We start from the raw sequence: 17,034 nt of genomic DNA on the forward strand, positions 1-17,034 counted from the left end.
GGAGACAGGCAAGGGGGACCGGGCAGAAGAGAGGATGGGAGAGAGGAAAGAAAGATCTGGAAGGAGACAAGGGGATGGAGGGAGAGGCTGGGAGATGGGAGAGAGGGAGGAGGAAGAGAGAGGAAGAAGTCTGCTTAGTAAGAGCAGGCTGGAGAAGGGGGCGCAGGGGAGAAGGGATGTGGGCAAGGTGAGAGGGGAGGAGTGGGGAAGAGAAGGTGGAAGAGGAGGGGCTGAGAGGAAGGGAGGGGAGAGTGCTGGAGTGAGGACAGTCAGAGGGTAGGTGGAGGGAGAAGGTGGAGGGGAGAGAGGGTGGGGGAAAGAGAAGGTGTAGGTAGGGGGAGGGAAGAGGGGGCATCGGGAGTGGGGAATGGGAGAGCTGGTGAGGTGACAAAGAGAGGGTGGGGGACAGGGAATCTGAATGGGGGGTGCAAGGGAGAGGACAGGAGGGTAGTGAGGGATGAGAGGGGAGAAAGTAGGGGCAGAGAGAGGAGAGAGAAAGGGTGAAGGAAGGAGGGAGGAGCCAGGCAGACAGCCAGACACTTTAGAGCCCCCTGCCCCCTTCCGGAGCAGTCTCTGCCTCTGGGGTTCGCTTGCCAGGCGGTGGCTGTTTTTCACAATGTCTTTATCTCTTCCTCCATTTAAAAACCCACAGGTTCCCTAAAAGAACCAGACGTGTCACAACTGTGCCCTTCCCCCAGGCATGCTATCACCAACCCATCCAAGGGCCCCCAAAGGCACCGCCCTACTTTTTAAGTGCCACCAACTCAATAGGAGACACCCAGCTCAGTAATATAATTCAGGGTCTCAAAGGGTAAAAATAACCCCATCACTGCCCTGTTGCAGGGGCTCACGCCTGTAATCCTAGCACTCTGGGAGGCTGAGGCAGGAGGATCGCTTCAGGTCAGGAGTTCCAGACCAGCCTGAGCAAGAGCAAGACCCCGTTTCTACTAAAAATAGAAAAAATTAGCCAGGTGTAGTGGTGTGGGCCTGTAGTTTCAGCTACTCGGGAGGCTGAGGCAGGAGGATCGCTTGAGCCCAGGAGTTGGAGGTTACAATGAGCTATGATGATGACACTGCACTCCACCTGGGACTATGGAGTGAGACTGACTCAAAAAAACCAAAACAAACAAAAAAACACACAAAAAAACCCCTGTTACTCCAAAGCACAACCATTCCTGGCACAGACAGGGGCCCTTGGAAGGGAGCCTTGTGGAAGGACTCTGTGAGGATGGAATGAATACCCTCAATCGATCGGTCACCAGAGCACAGGCGAGGCCCCACGGTCTCATATCAATCATCCCCTTCTCAAGAGAAAGCCAGAGAAAATGGGTTCCCGGCACTCTCAGGAATTCTAGCATCCTCATTTATAGTGCCTTTCCCAAGGACAGCCCCACAAGTGCCCCCACCTCCCCAGGCACTGCTTCCCAGGGGCAGGGTTTTGTTTGGGTCATAGATGTGTCCCAGCACCTAGCACACACCTGCAACCGGGTAGGCCTTCCTTCAACATTTACGCCAGGACTGGAACTGGGCGCCTGCCTTCCCCCATGGATGGGGGCATGGAGCAGCCACCTGTGTATCTAGGTGGGGCGTTGGGGGAGGGTGACACTGACTCCAGTGGGCTCAGAGTCTCACTAATGGGAATTTGGAACTGGCACCAAACCAAGTCACCCTTAACAAGTGGCTGGAACTGTGGCACGTGCCCTGTGAACAAGTCATACAGAGAGAAGAAAGGGGACAGGGCAGGGAGGAGAGATGGCCAAAGGGCATGCTGGGAAGCTGGCCCATCCCTGGTTCCAGGCTCTTCTCGGGGCCCAGCTCCTTCAGTGGACACCCTTGGGTTGCACAAGAGGTCCCTGGAAACAACATCCCTTTTTCAGGTTACTGGGCTCTGCTTGGCTTCCGTCACTTGAAGAAAGTCCTTGCTATACACACACAACATGAAAGTGGGAAGACAGTTCCTAACTCAGTTAAGAACCAAGGCCTACATCCGTTAAGATCCAGGACAAAGTTTCTACCAGTTAAGAACATGAATCAGTTGAGACTCAGGAGTACACAGCAGGGGTCCCCAACCTATGGTGACTTGTATAATTATTTCATTATATATTACAATGTAGCCATAATAGAAATAAAGCGTATAATAAATGTAATGCACTTGAATCCTCCCGAAACCATGCCCCCTTCCCCGGTCCATGGAAAAATTGTCTTCCATGAAAATGGCCCCTGGTGCCAAAAAGGTTGGGGACCGCTGTAGAGAACTCTCCCAAGATACACCTGTCCCCATCAAAATCAGATGTGAGGACCCAGGCACAGAGTCCAAATCACCAACTAGATAGAAGTCTGCCCATCATCAATTAATCAGGATGTAAAAAGGAGGGGAAATAACAGAAATGCCTACCTGCTGGCATATGTATGAGATCTCCCTGAAAGAAAACTCGAGAAACAAAATATCAACAACTTACGGGGAGAGTCACTGGATACCTGGAGGACAGAGATGGGAAGGAGACTTTTTATGGTAAATACTTTTCACCTTTTGAATTTTGAATCACCTAGATATACAACTTATTCCAAAAATTAACTTTAAAAAATAATTTAAAAATTTCTCAAGTAAGCAGCTGTAGACATTATGTCCAACAAACAGATGAACATAGTGTGAACTACTTCCCCCTTTCTAATTATTTCTTCGATTGGTGACACCTCTGTCCCCCAAACCCCCCAGCCAATTACTTTCCTTTCATTTGTTTTCTGACAAAGGCAGCAATTAAGCTTAAAAAAAGTACCATCAATTAACAAACACTCTGCCCAACCTGCTTTAGGTATCACAGATGAGCTCACTGACAGACTGTATTTGGGTTGACACCTCTGTTCTCCATCTAATAGTTTATTGAGAACAAAGGGACAGTGGGAAATCACTGGTTAAGCGGCTAAAAACTGTCCCATTTTGTTCAAGTTGTGAAGAGGTGTTTTTGTTTGTTCTGCTTTAATGTCAAAATAGGAGAAAGGCAAAAGCGCATTTGCGAAGCCATTCCAGCCGAGCGAATTTCATCCAGAAGAGAGAATTTCATCCAGAAGTGAGCATGTAAAATGCTCAGGCAGAGGGCAGCAGCCCCGACAGGCTGGTGAAGAAAATGGAGATCCATGAAGAAGCTGGCTAAGGGGAGGGGAGAGCAAAGCAAGGAAGTCTTCATCCAAAACAAGGTTCGAGCACTTCCATCTAGGTCCAGGCACAAACGTAAGAATGAGCTGGAATAATTAGACAGGACACTAAGCTAATTAAAGACTTTTCACATGGGGAGGTGGTGTGTGATGGATAAAACTGGTGCAGCCCCAGAGGACCAGACCTAGAACATGGCCCCAAGTCTTCCAAGTCTAGAACAGTCCAGAGAAATCCGGTAAAAACACAAGAGCTGCTGTTTGCATTCTGACTGGTAAGAAGTCGAAGGAGATGGTAATTTAAACTGTCTATACATGCTGTACTTGGGTGCTTAAGGACTTAAATTTGCTATGCAAAGTGAGTAATTAATGAGCACTGAAATATTTATAGTACTTAATCCTAGATAGGAAGAAATAACAGTACGAATTGAATTGTACTTCATCTGGCCACTCTGTCACCATACCTGGGGACACCACTTCCCTGGCCGCTGGAAGGAAATAAGCAAAGGCCTTTTCTGAGCTTTTCTTACAAACTGAATACTGTTCAGTTAGGACAAATAACATAGGATTTTTGTTATTAGTGTTTTTTCTTCCTAAGGCTAAAATATACGCACGGTTTATCACTGAGTTAAGACCCACAAGCTGTATTTTGCTTTAAATATCCCCTAATGGAAACTACAGATCTGTCTGTAAGGTATTGTCCATAAAATAATGATCAAGTTCAAAACCAAGTGCATATAATCAACCAGATTGCCAGTGTACCTTTGCCAGCTGAAGGAATCTAAGCGAAGAAATGTGAAACGTCATCAACCTTTTGTGTGTGAATTCAAGGGATCGGTTTGGCATTGCAGTGTTTTCTACGATTCGAACATTCTTTTTTTTTTTTTTTTTTTGAGACAGAGTCTCACTCTTTTGCCCGGGCTAGAGTGAGTGCCATGGCGTCAGCCTAGCTCACAGCAACTTCAAACTCCTGGGCTCAAGCGATCCTTCTGCCTCAGCCTCCCAAGTAGCTGGGACTACAGGCATGTGCCACCATGCCTGGCTAATTTTTTCTATGTATGTTTAGTTGTCCAGATAGGCCGGGCATGGTGGCTCACGCCTGTAATCCTAGCTCTCTGGGAGGCCGAGGCGGGCGGATTGTCTGAGCTCAGGAGTTCGAGACCAGCCTGAGCAAGAGCGAGACCCTGTCTCTACTAAAATTAGAAAGAAATTATCTGGACGATTCAAACATTCTTAATGAATCCCAGTAATTGCCAAGGAAGTTACCGAAGCAACTAACTCACAAGTGCTTCAGGATGTAAAAAGAAATTCAAAATTTCCCCACAGGATGAAAGGTATGTAACCAGGGAAGGTGCCTGGAGAGAGAGAACCAAGATAAAGTGCCTCCCAAAGGAAACATCTACCAAAAACGTTTTAAAAACAACATAATCATACTTTTCCTTTTCCTATATTCCTTTGGAATCTCAACTGGGATACTTGGGCTTCCAAGTGTTTTCCAAATTGGCCGGCCCATCCAGGAACCCCCAGGTGACATGGATTCTGATGTTCAAGTTAGAAACTTACTAGGAAGGGGTGACAAAAAAAAAAAAGTTTTGGAACTAGATAGTAAGATTGTTTGCAAAACATTGTGAATATACTTAATATCACTGAATTGTACACTTAAATGGTTAAAATAGCAAACTTTATTATATATATTTTACCATAATTCAGGGCTGGTTCTTTCTTATTGAAAGGCAGGCAGGTTCTGCCACTAGGGGACCATGTCACTCTGCCTCTCTGAGTGAAGGCATGGGCCATGACTGCCTTCCAGCACTTCGATGCCAGGGACCAATATGTGAGAGGCAGAAGGACCCATCACCTGTCCCCCCACCTAAAAACACATCCCACTAGCAGCCAAACACTGCAAGAAACGAGCTTAACAACTTAGTGCCCACCTCTCCCCGGGTTAAAGACCTGGGTATTGACAGAAGAGCAGCAACAGTTGTATTAAGACACTCTCCACTCCAAGAACAAAATGGTGAAAGACAGTGCCAAGAGTCCTGCTCTCTAATGACTTCTAGGTTCATTCATAAAATGAAGACTGTGGCAATAGAAGAAAACTGTATGTTCCAGAAGGGCTGCCGCTGAAGTATGGAAATGATGCTTCAACCATCTGTGTTAACAAGCTTCTGAGGTGCCCTCAGAGCAGGCTTGCTCAACCTCGGCATGGCTGACATTTGGGGCCAGATAACTCTTTGTTGTGGGGGATTGTCCTGTGCACTGCAGGCTGTTTAGCAGTGCCCCTGACCTCTGCCCACTAGATGCCAGCAGACTGACCGCCCCAGCTGTGACAACCAAAAGTGTCTCCAGACATTGCCAAATGTTCCCCCTAGAGAAGGAGGAAACCCCGGGTTGAGAGCCACTGCCAGAGAGAATTTCCTCTCCTGAAACTTGCAGTTCTTTTTTGAAGCCACATGACATGTGTGGCATCACCCTTCTCACCTACTGTGATGTGCACCACCATGAACTGTCAGCAAACAGACCTTGTCAACATGCTCTGCCCAGGAGACTTTACAATCACACTCACTCCTGGCAGCCCATAGTCTCATAGAATCACAAGTAGTACCCGTACTTGGGTGAAAGGGTTACACATTCATTCATTAACATATGGCACTTACTGCGCGCCAGGCAATGCGCCAGGGCAATGGAGTTGGCAGTTGGAGACCCAGTTGGAGATGCAGACTTAGCACAAGATGAAGTGCTGTATGGCATACCTTTGGAGCAGGCTTCAAAGATGAAAGAGGGGTGTGGTAGGCTGAATAATGGGCCCCCAAAGATGTCTGCATACTAATCCCTAGAACCGGTGTATACATTCCGTTACATGGCAAAGGGGACTTTGCAGGCGTGATTAAGTCAAAGCTCTTGAGAAGGGGCGGGTATCTCAAATTGTCCAGGTGGACCCAATGTAAAACAACCATCTTCATAAAAGCAATGTGGGCAGAGCTGTGTAAGCTAGAAGGAGATGTGAGGTCGGAAGCAGAGCTTGGAGTGACGCAGTCACAAGTCAAGGAAATGCAGGCAGCCTCTAGAAGCTGGACAAGGCAAGGAAACGGATTCCTCCAGAAAGAAGGCAGCCCTGCTGACACCTTGGTATCAACACAGTACAATCCATTTTGAACTTCTGACCTCCAGAACTGTAAGATTACACATTTGAGTTGTTTCAAGCCACTAGGTTTGTATTACAGTAATTTGTTGTAGCAGCAATAGGAAGCTAATACAGGGAGGCTATGAGGCAGAAAAGAAAGTGACATCTGTTCCCCATCGAGAAAACTAGGTGGGCAAATGCTCAGAGGCCTGAACAAACATGGAACAAGAGAAGGCATTGATCAGGTGGCCGCCAAGCTTCACCAAGGCTTGGCTAAAGCATTCAGGCTCTAAAGCATTTGCAGAAGGGTAGACACGTGGGGCCAATTCCAGAAACATTTGGGCTTGACTGTAGATTGGAAGGGGCTGAGAGAGGGGAGAGGAGAAGGAACAAGGTAAGGCACACAGCAGCATGCCTATGGAAGTGACAGGAAAGACGACGGGGAATACCCTCAACGCAATGGGAAGAAAAAGAGGCACGGCAGGTATCAGAGGAGGAGGGGGAGGACTGCTGAGCTCAGCTTGCAACATGCTCAGTTTGAGGTATCTAAGACACACCTGCATGAGGTCAGTTGGGAGGTTATGAATGATAACCCCGACTGGCCATTGCTGGCGTTGGAGATGGAGGAAGAGGCTACAAGCCAAGGAGTGTGAGCACACTCTGGAAGCTGGAAAAGGCAAGGAAAGGGATTCTCTCCCAGAGCCTCCAGAAGGAATGCAGCCCTGCTGACATCTTGATTTTATCCCAGTGATGGATAAACTTGTAATATCTCAAGGCACCAAGTTTGTGTTAGTTACAGCAGCAGTAAGAAACTAATACAGGTACTAGGTATAGAAAATCATGAACAAATATCAAAAACCAGAATAGTGCTCATAGTATATTCTAAAGCCCCTTCTAAAGAGGATGGAGGCCTGTGTGATACTCTGGTAAAAATCTCGGAGACTAACACTGAGATTGGGTGGCTGGTGCCACTAATGTGCAGGTGTTGGAGGTCTGCCTTGGACTGGATTCATGGAAGAATCCGCACTATAGTTCCTTAACTCCATGAGAAGTTTGTTTGAATTAGGAATATATTTTTCTCTAAGGTCATGTGTCACTTATAACAGCATCTCGCTTTATGAGCAGAGTGCCTTGTGTGCTCCAGTTGAACCACAAGCTCTGGGCCTGGGCTTTACCACCTGTAAGGCAAGGAGGTTCTACACTTGACCCGGCATCAGAACCACCTGGAGGGCTTGTCAAAATGCAGATTGCTGGGCCCCACTCCCAGAGGTCCTGATTCATTAGATCTGCTGGGAAGAAGCCAGAGCATTTGTATCCCTAAAGGAATCCCAGGCGAGGCTGATGTTGCCCATCTGGGGACCGCATTCTGTGAACCACTTCTCTAACCCTGTAAGGATTCTAGTATTTTCTTCCCTTGCATCTTTCCCATTGAGAGTCTAACTCTTTGGCTCTCAGCATCTTGCTCTGTTACTCTCTCTTCCCTTCATATTATAACACTTCAGTCGTCCCTTTTGCTTAATGCTGAAAAACAAACAGTCCAGGCTAGAGCTGGCTGATACTAAGTAGCCACAGAACATACCTAGAAAGCCATTCGCATCCTGCACTGCCTCCTACTCCCTGCTCCTACTCATCACTTAGTTAACTCAGAGAAAAAGAAAGAGCAGTCCTGCTGGTCGGGCACTCACAGCTGGGCCTGAGGGTCCTGTTGAAGAGAAACAGCTCCCCAGAACTCCAACATCAGGCAAAGCCACTCTGTGACCAGGATGGGATAAGACCAAAACAAGACCACTTTATGATCATGTCTGAACACAGACAAAACATAAACCTTGTCCACACAAATGTGATCAAACATCCCCCAATCCCGGCTAATACAACCGACTGCTTCTTTTCCAGCCACAACCGTGGCCTGGCTCTAATTTTCCCTGCTTTTAGAAAACAGTAGTTAAGACACCCAGTTACAGAATTACTGTGGCAGTGTTCAATCCAGAGTAATGCCTGGCTTCCTTAGCCGCTCCCCAAAACCGACTGACACAGGAGCAAATCCTTTAAGTCATGCTTTCTGGAACCCTCTCGCTGAGATCTCCCACTCCACCCCCGGGTTCCCATGGTGTCTGTTCTCCCTCCCTGCAATGAGAAAACCCAGCTTGTTCAACTTCAGGTGTGTGGCTGGAGGACAGTGAGGACTCATATTCAACCTTCAGATTTCTGTTCACCCATGATCTCCTCAAAGACATCATCCCTATCTATCCCTCTCGAGGTAGATTCTGAACTAGATTCCCCTTCTCTATGCTTGTTTCATGAGCCCTACTATGGCTTTTCATTCCACATTGCCCTGAGCATCGCATTCAAATCATCCTCCATTAGACTGAGAAGCCCAAGCCGGCAGGTCTATGTGCACCTGTTCCTAGCACAATGCCTGGCACAAAGCAGGCAGTCAAAAAATATAGGCTAGATGGATAAATGAACAAATACTGACCACTGTATGCAGCATACTTTAAAACAACTACAAATACAAGACTTGATGAGAGAATGTCAGTAACACAAAAAGAACTGAAGCAGTAAGAGAAGAAATAACCAACGTCTGGCAACCAGGGCCACAGCAAGGTTTTGCTTGTGCCACGCTGGATGGAAGGGGGTAAAGGTCATGTACAATAAAGGTGGAAGCCATTTTTCTTCCATTTCTAACTCAAGACTTGTTTGTGGAAGCCAACACATTACGTTCATTTTAGCTTTAGTTTAGCATAAAGCAGCCTACCACCGACACGATACATTGTTAAAAACTGTCCATACTTTGGTGTTACTCTGGGATTCTTTAAACAGAAATCATTTGCTGGGCTTGCAAACCCTTCCACTACTCACAGATTTGGGTCATAATAATATTTGTGCAATCGTAATTATAAGAGGCTTTCCCTGTGTCTGGCACTGTAGGCATCTCCCAGCAAGTTCAGAGGGCACATTCTGATGGGCTTTTGTAAGAGGCCATTTTGCAACGAACCAGCTTCATTTCAGGGTTAGGGATTTGGTTCTTATCAGTTATTCATATTTTTAAGATCAAAGACTATAAAATACAATTTAACTGTGTTTCCATCAACAGAAAAATCATTATCAAGCCAGGTAAGAATACAAGTGTATCACAGCCAGGCTCAGTGGTATACACTTGCAGTCCCAGGTACTTTCGAGGCTAAGGTAGGAGGATCGCTGGAGCCCAGGAATTCGAGTCCAGCCTGGGCAGTATGTGAGACCTCATCTATCAAAAAAACAGAACAATTGCATCAAATTGACAAACAGGATAAATCTTCTGAAAACCAGAGACTTGGGGGAAGGGGCGTGCCTGTGTGTGTGTACACACAACCTCAGCACTGTGAGGTCACTCCATTGGAAGACATATAGAATCAATAGTTAAATACTTGCACTTCATCACAAATTCATTGCTGAAAACGCTTTCAAAAAGAGCAGGTGATCTTTAGCCACAAACTACTACAAGTGCCTTAAATACCACTATAAATATAATGAATTAAATGACATTCATTTTAATCTTATCACTTCTAAGAATTAACTCCTGAAATAAATGAAAATCAATTTCTGCTCCCCTCCCCCACCCATTAATGGTTACAGTAAAGATGAAGCTTGAAAGGACTAGAAGCTACAGAAGCACTCTCTAATTTTCTTTGGAGGGTCTGAAGAATGAAAGCAGTTCAGATCTGAATGATAAACGGATCTGTTTCTTCTTAACTGGAACTCAGTCCCCTTCTCACTGAGATATACAAAGCACAGCCTGGCCATGGGAGAGGACATTTGGATCTAACTTTTTCGTGGGTATAATCCTCTCGGTGACCCACCCAAAATGAAAGGTGGGTCACCAAGAGGATTTTTTTGTTACTTCAGGACAAATTAATCCATTACTAAAGTGACCTGTAAGGTTTAAAGTATCTGCTTTTATTAACGAACTAAATCACCTTATCAGGGGCCAAAGCAAAACAAGAATTCGAGTGAAGTGTTTTGTAGAGGAGGATTTCATACCATTCATTCATTCATTCATTCATCCAACAAATATTTAGCTCCTGCTCTGTGCCAGGCACCAAGAACAACAACAACAAAAAAAAACCGGTGCTGAGCAAAACATGCAGCACAGCACTGCCCCTATGGTCACCGAGCTTACAGTAGGGAGGACTGTTAAATATGTAATACTGCTGTGGGGAAAAGGCACTGTATGAGAAAGGTAACAGGAACTAATTTAGACTGTGGGTGCCACGGGAATCTGAGAAGGACACCGTGAAAAAAGTGACATGTATGCTGAGAGGTCATCAGATTACCACCACTTTAGGAAAGGAAAAGCGTTTTGGCAAAGAACCACAAATGGGATTTTAACTTTGCGTGTCAGCAACTGACTGGGTTAAACCTTCCCTCTCCCAGTGCTTCTGTCTTCATGAGCTTCCTATGACTGCTCCCCATCACTATCGAATCCTGTTACCTGAACACAGAGAGGTCTCGCTTTATTGTGATTTTCTATAACCTGCAGCCTCCCTCTGCTTGGCCTAGGAACACCCAAAAATAATCTGCCAGAGGCATGAAAACCAGAGGCTGGCTGTCAGCAAGAATATTAGCTGGGTAGACCAAACATTTAACAGCCCAGGCAATCACAAGTCCTTCGCCCAATAAAGTGCCAGCTCCTCTGGGCAGCAAGGTGGTTCCAGTACTCCGGGATCTATACCAAATGTGACCCAGGGGATCTAAGGGTTAGTTGCCTACTTGGAACTGATGTTTGCTCCGTAAATCAAGGACTGGATCACCACTTGCAGTTCCCCGACCCTGAGGACTTAGAGGAGGGTGTGGGAAGTGGCCTTTGAGCATCACTGAGCGGAGAGCTCGCCAGGCTGGAGGAAGGCAGGCAGAGAGGGGGCCAGGGCCAAGAGGAAGGGGGATGCCAAGGGAGGTGCGTCAGGAGCTCAGGACCCGGGACGGCGCGCCAGGCCGGGTACTGGGGCGTTTCCCGCCCCACCCCCACCCTATCAGCCCCCCCTCCGCAAGACAACCCAGCTCCCCGAAGACCCGGGAAGCTGGAGCTTCCACCGGGGAAGGGCCAGGCGGGCACCCTGAGCCCCGCGCATGGCCGGTGCCCACCAGGTCCGGGTACCCGCGTCTGCAGCACAGTGGAGGCGCGCACGGGTGAAAAAATGGCCAAGACAAAACTCTCCCCGCCCACCCAAAAAACCAACCACACCCCCTGCATCCCTCAGCCCCAGCCGCCCGGGGCCAGCCCCCGCGATCCTCTGCCCAGGCCCCCGCGGGTTCCCGTCGGCGCCGCGCGCGGGCTCGGCAGGGACACCGGCGCAAGTGGGAGTAAATGGGGGTGCGCGAGGCAGGCGAGGGCGCCCACCGCGGTGTCACCCGCCCGGGCCCTGCCCCCGGGGCGCCGTCCCCGGCTCCGCGGTTCTGGGACGGGAGCGCCGCCCCCGGGCTGAGGTGGGCGCCTGGGCGCGGGCGGCCCCCCACTCACCCATTGGCGTCGAACCCGGCCGGGCCGCCGAGGCAGCGTGAAAGTTGGCGGAGGCGGCGGGCGTGGGGGTCGGGGCGCTGGGATCGGGGCGCCGGGATCGGGGCGCACGGGTCTGGACGCGGCGGCGGCGGGGCCGGCTTCTTCCTCAGTGGCGGCCGCGGCGGCTCAGCGCCGCCCGCTGCTGCCTCTGCTGCTGCTGCCGCTGCTGCCCCGGGGCGACTCCTGCTGCTGCTGCTGCATCGCGGCCCGCTGCGCCCGGCTGCGCCGGGTTTCCTGCTCCCCGCGAGTGGAAATTGCGAAAAAAAAAAAATAAAGCGCCGCCCAGCTCAGCGCCCGGCAGCCGCGGCCGCGCCGCCCGCTCTCCCCTCCTCCTCACCGCCGCCGCGATGCTCCTGCGGCTCCGCCTGCCGGGGACGCGCGGCCGCCCGGGCGGGGGCGGGGCCGGTGAGGGGCGGGGCCAGTGAGGGGCGGGGCCGCGTGGGGGCTGGCTCCGGGGGCGTCCCTGCGGCTGAGGCGCTCCCGCGACCCACTCACCGCGTGCTCTGGAGGGACCCAGCTCCGCGCCGCTGCCCCCACCCGCAGCGCTGGGCTAACGCCCCGGGAAGTGCCGCGAGACTCCTCGAGACCGGAGGAGATGGGGGTCCGTGGGGGTGGGGGCGTGGGAGTGGAGGGGCACGTGGAAAAGGAGGAGAAGGGGGCTGACCGGGAGAGGGCGACGAGAGGCGGAGGACCGGCTGGGGGAGGGGAGATCGTGGGCAGGTGAGGGGCGAACACCTGCTGAGGGTGATGGCAGGTGACCCTGGGGGATCAGGCGATGCAGGACACGGCTTCCCAGAGGGGGCTGGTGGGAGGGAAGGAAAGGGGTCCCTGTGAAGGGAGAGAAACGCTGCGTGCCTTCAGTGCGGCGTAGGAAGGCAGGCAGGCCAGGTGCCACGAAGGAGGTGGTGGGATGGACATGGAAAAGAGGAGGAGGGCGCAGCGGGGCGATGGCGCGCATCGCCTGGCAGGGACCCTTCTAATCCCGCGCCCCGTGCCTGGGCCAGGGGGAGTCGCTTGCTCAGGAAATGTTCCCAGGGTCCGATATTCCCAGGAATCTTCTGAGACAGGGCTGGCTCCCTCCCCAACGGGCTTCATTGTGTCATATTGATCCCCAGACCTGGACAGCCAACCCTTGAGCAAGTGCTAAAATGCAAACAAGAAATTCGCGGGAATTCGTGGGCAACTCACAAGCTCCTTTTTGGGTCCATTCACCACCACACCTTTCACCATAGATGCTCTGCCTGCCATCACATTTATTTGCCAGCCGTTATTTCCTTTTCCCTTTCCACCATCTGGTGGTAGGAAGAGATAGTGAAATAGATGGGACATGTTCAGGCAGAAAGTAAGACAACAGAGAAGTTAGATCAATGCCCCTGAAAATGGAGGAGGCTGAGGGTCAGTGGACCCAAAGGTAACAAATAAAAGCTGACCCCCTCCCCACCAGAGGGCTGCTTCCACACCGCACCTATAATGGTGGGACAACTCTTGTAAATTGGTTACATCCTGAGATTTCTGTAGAAAAAATGTTCTTCTAATGGTCTCATCCGTTTTTTTTTTTTTTTTAACCCTCAAAGTCAGGGTCTTAGCAACAAGGACTAGTAAGCATCATCTTTCTAAATACTGCTCGTGTGTGTCAGAACAATCTTAACAGGAGACAGATCAAGGGACAGAGGCCCATCCATACAGTTGCTGAGATTGAAGTAGTAGTGACATCAATGTCTGACTCCTAAGGAAGGGATTAAAGAAAATGGAGGTTAAGAATCTGAAGTGTTGACCCAGTGCGGTCATCCCCACTACTGGGGAGGCTGAGGAAGGAGGCTCACCGGAGCCCAGGAGTTCTGAGCTGTAGTGCGCTATTCCCATCTGGTGTCCACACTAAGTTCTCTATCAATATGGTGACCTCCGGGAAGCAAGGGCCACCAGCTTGCCCAAGGAGGGGTGAACCGGCCCAGGTTGGAAACGGAGCAGGGCAAAACTCCCGTGTGCTGCAATTGCAAAGATGTGGAAACAACCCAAGTGTTCATCAATACATGAGTTGATTAATAAAATGTGGTATATGTATACCATGGAGTACTATTCAGCTTTAAGAAACAATGGTGATATAGCACCTCTTGTATTCTCCTGGATAGAGCTGGAGCCCATTCTACTAAGTGAAGTATCCCAAGAATGGAAAAATAAGCACCACATGTACTCACCAGCAAATTGGTTTCACTAATCAACACCTAAGTGCACATATAAGAATAACATTTATTGGGTGTCAGGCAGGTGGGAGAGGGGAGGAAGGGATGGGTATATACATACATAATGAGTGCGATGCGCACCGTCTGGGGGATGGACACGCTTGAAGCTCTGACTTGGCGAGGGGTGGGGGAGGCAAGGGCAACATACGTAACCTAAACATCTGTACCCCCATAATATGCTGAAATAAAAAAAAAAAACAAAAAACTCCTGTGCTGATCAGTAGTGGGATTGTGCCTGTGAATTAGCCATGGCACCCCTGCCTGAGCGACATAGTGAGACCCCATCCCTACAAAAAATAAGAAAAAAAATTAGCTGGGGACTATGGCAGTGTCCTATAGTCCCACGACTCAGGAGGCTAAGGCAGGAGGATCGCTTGAGCCCAGGAGTTTGAGGTTGCAGTGAGCTATGATCTCACCACTGCACTCCAGCCTGGGCAACACAGTGAGACCCTGTCTCTAAAAAAAAGAAAAGAAAAGAAATCTGAAGTGTGGAAAGCCTGGATGAATATTTAATTGAGTTATTCCTGCTCCAGGTACCCTGGTGCCTCGCTCATTACCTGGCTTGGTATACCATGTTCTAATCAGGGTGATGCGGCCTTGTGATATGATCTTGGGGTTGACAAACACTGAAACTCAGTGCTTGGCTAAACCCACTGTTACTGGGACATTTCTTTTCCCTGAACTCCACCCAGAAGGACTGGTCCGGGGTCTGCCCAATTCCAGAGGTGGTTCTCTTTACTAAGGCCAGGGTCAGTGGGTCATCTTAACCCTTTCTTGAAGAGACTCAGGCCCCTGAAAGTGACTGGGCATGTTTCAACATGGAAATAGCTGAGCTGGACTGGAAGTGGCCTAGCATCTGGGGTGCTGAAGATTCCTGGCTGGCTGCCCCATGTGTTCTCAGAGCGATGAGTCAAAAGTCTTTGATCACCCAGTCATAGCTTGCAAGGAAAAAAAAAAAAAAGAAAGAAAGAAACATCTTTGAACGTTGTTGATGATACCCACCATGGCTGAACTTACCTGGATATCGCAGAGGCCAATACACCTAAACCAGCACACTGGGTCTGAACTCAGTAGGGCTCAAAAAAAAAAAAAAAAAAAATCAGCAGCTTGTCTTATGACCTGCTTGGAAAAGATAATATTTTCATTGGATTTTTTTTTTCCTCAACTTCACAGGTGAAGACAGACCATCTGAAGTTTTGCATCCTGTTTCCACTCAGTCTATTTCGGGGCATACCTTTCCCTTCTCGAACGTGTACTCTTGATACTCGTGAGGACTCTTGATCTAGAGTATGCTTCCTACATGGACAAATTTGTCATTTTCTCATAAAAGAAAGACTGATGGCAAGACTTAACATTTTTGAAAATTCCTGAGCTGTGCCCTTATTTGAATGCCTTAACTAAAGTTGTGTCGATTCTATTCAGAACACTATAGATTTTCTCCACTTTAAGTTTCTCTAAATTACAAAAATGAACATTCATTCCATTTTGTTCACCTATTATTTATTTTTTCTGAATTGTTCCTATTGTCCTTTTGTTTTTCCTTTGACAAACTTTTGCTGACCAGCACAAGGGAAGTTAATATCAAGATTGAAATCGAGCTGCTGACATGAACGGATGTGTAATTCCTCATCCTGCCTCCCTCTTCCAGGAGTATTTTTTTAACAGAATAGTTAATGCAATATTTCAAATTACGTGAACTCATCTCGTGAGTATTTCTAGAGAAGTACAATTGTATTTAATACATCTTTGTCCCACTGAACTCCCTTTTCTACCAGAATAGAATGCATTTGGAGAATGGGAAGTATCTAAGCTGTGACACTTAAAATAGTATCATATGACTTAAAAGGCACCACTGTGCTGCTCAGTGGTGGCAACATTTTGGATAAAAATTGAAGGTGGTTGAGCCTCTGCCTATCTAGCACTTATAGCCTATCATACTTGCTCCAAGTACGTGGACTTGACATCTGTAATTTGCATGTAATGAATGATATTTTGCTTTGATAACCTTTAATATCATCTTTACATTAATTTAAATTACATGCTGAGTGCTTTACAAAAGATAATCATTATATAGTGCTTCTGATGAGCTTTATGAAGAAACGTAAAAATCTGACAGTGCCAGAAAGTAAAGATACGCTCAAAAAAAAAAAAATGACAGGGTACATCAAAAGGGCACGGGAGCCAACCTGAAAGGGCTCCCAAAGGCCAAAGCTAGAACAATTCAAGCAAGAAAATAAATAATGATAGTATTGGATTATAACCCAGAGAATAAAATTAGTATCTTCAAGTACATACGGATATAACTAAATAACTGACTAAATAAGGAAATAGATCAGAGAGAAGGGACAAGTCTTCCTTCCAAGGGAATTCCAATGAATAAATGTAGAAGAATGGAGGGAAAGAGAAAAGCACCCCTAGAATACCACAGTAATAGTTGATACAGACACAATCCAACTAAGATTCACAAATTAGTGGGTAAAAGTTCAAGGAGAAACAGGATGTTTGCATAGCTTCGAAGTGTTTTCCCTGAAATCAATATGTCTTCATATTTAATAACTTTACGTTGGACAACCCTGGTAGACGGCACCTCAGCAAGCAGTGAGGGCTCCACGCCAACACTTTCGAGGCTTTCCCGTTCCTCCTGTGCATCATGTGTGCCGGGTTAAAGGTAACTTATGTCTAGACCAAAAGCCGAAGGAATCGCTAATGTCTTGCTGTGTTATGTTGACCTGGCTTGATAACCTCTCTTGGAATAACCTACTCACTCCCCTCTTTCTCTTTTTCAGTAAATCCTTTTCGACAAGTCCAAGAGAACTGGGTTTACCTGCTCTATAGAGATGCACAAACTAATCAACTAGATCATTTCTGAAACAGCTAAACCGTGATTTTCTGTAGCAGCTGTGTAGGAAAGGCTTGCTTTGTAAAGGACAAAAGAAAGCAACTGGAAGGTGAGATGTGCTTTTCCACAATGCTATCAAGCCGAA

General features: G+C 48.2%; 1 protein-coding gene across 1 annotated transcript in view; it reads right to left on the bottom strand.

Annotated features, from left to right (window-relative positions):
* The window catches only part of SH3KBP1 (SH3-domain kinase binding protein 1), a 330,680-nt gene extending 318,599 nt beyond the window's left edge, over positions 1-12,081 (bottom strand). The window contains exon 1 of the mRNA XM_012651703.1: positions 11,772-12,081. Within this exon, the coding sequence (XP_012507157.1) occupies positions 11,772-11,775 (4 nt within the window). The 5' untranslated portion in view covers positions 11,776-12,081. The remainder of the gene's footprint in view (positions 1-11,771) is intronic.
* Between the last annotated feature and the right edge of the window lie 4,953 nt (positions 12,082-17,034).

This window comes from Propithecus coquereli, unplaced genomic scaffold (genome assembly GCF_000956105.1).
Source record: "Propithecus coquereli isolate 6110/MARCELLA unplaced genomic scaffold, Pcoq_1.0 Scaffold362, whole genome shotgun sequence".
In the NCBI taxonomy this organism is placed as follows: Eukaryota; Metazoa; Chordata; class Mammalia; order Primates; family Indriidae; genus Propithecus; species Propithecus coquereli.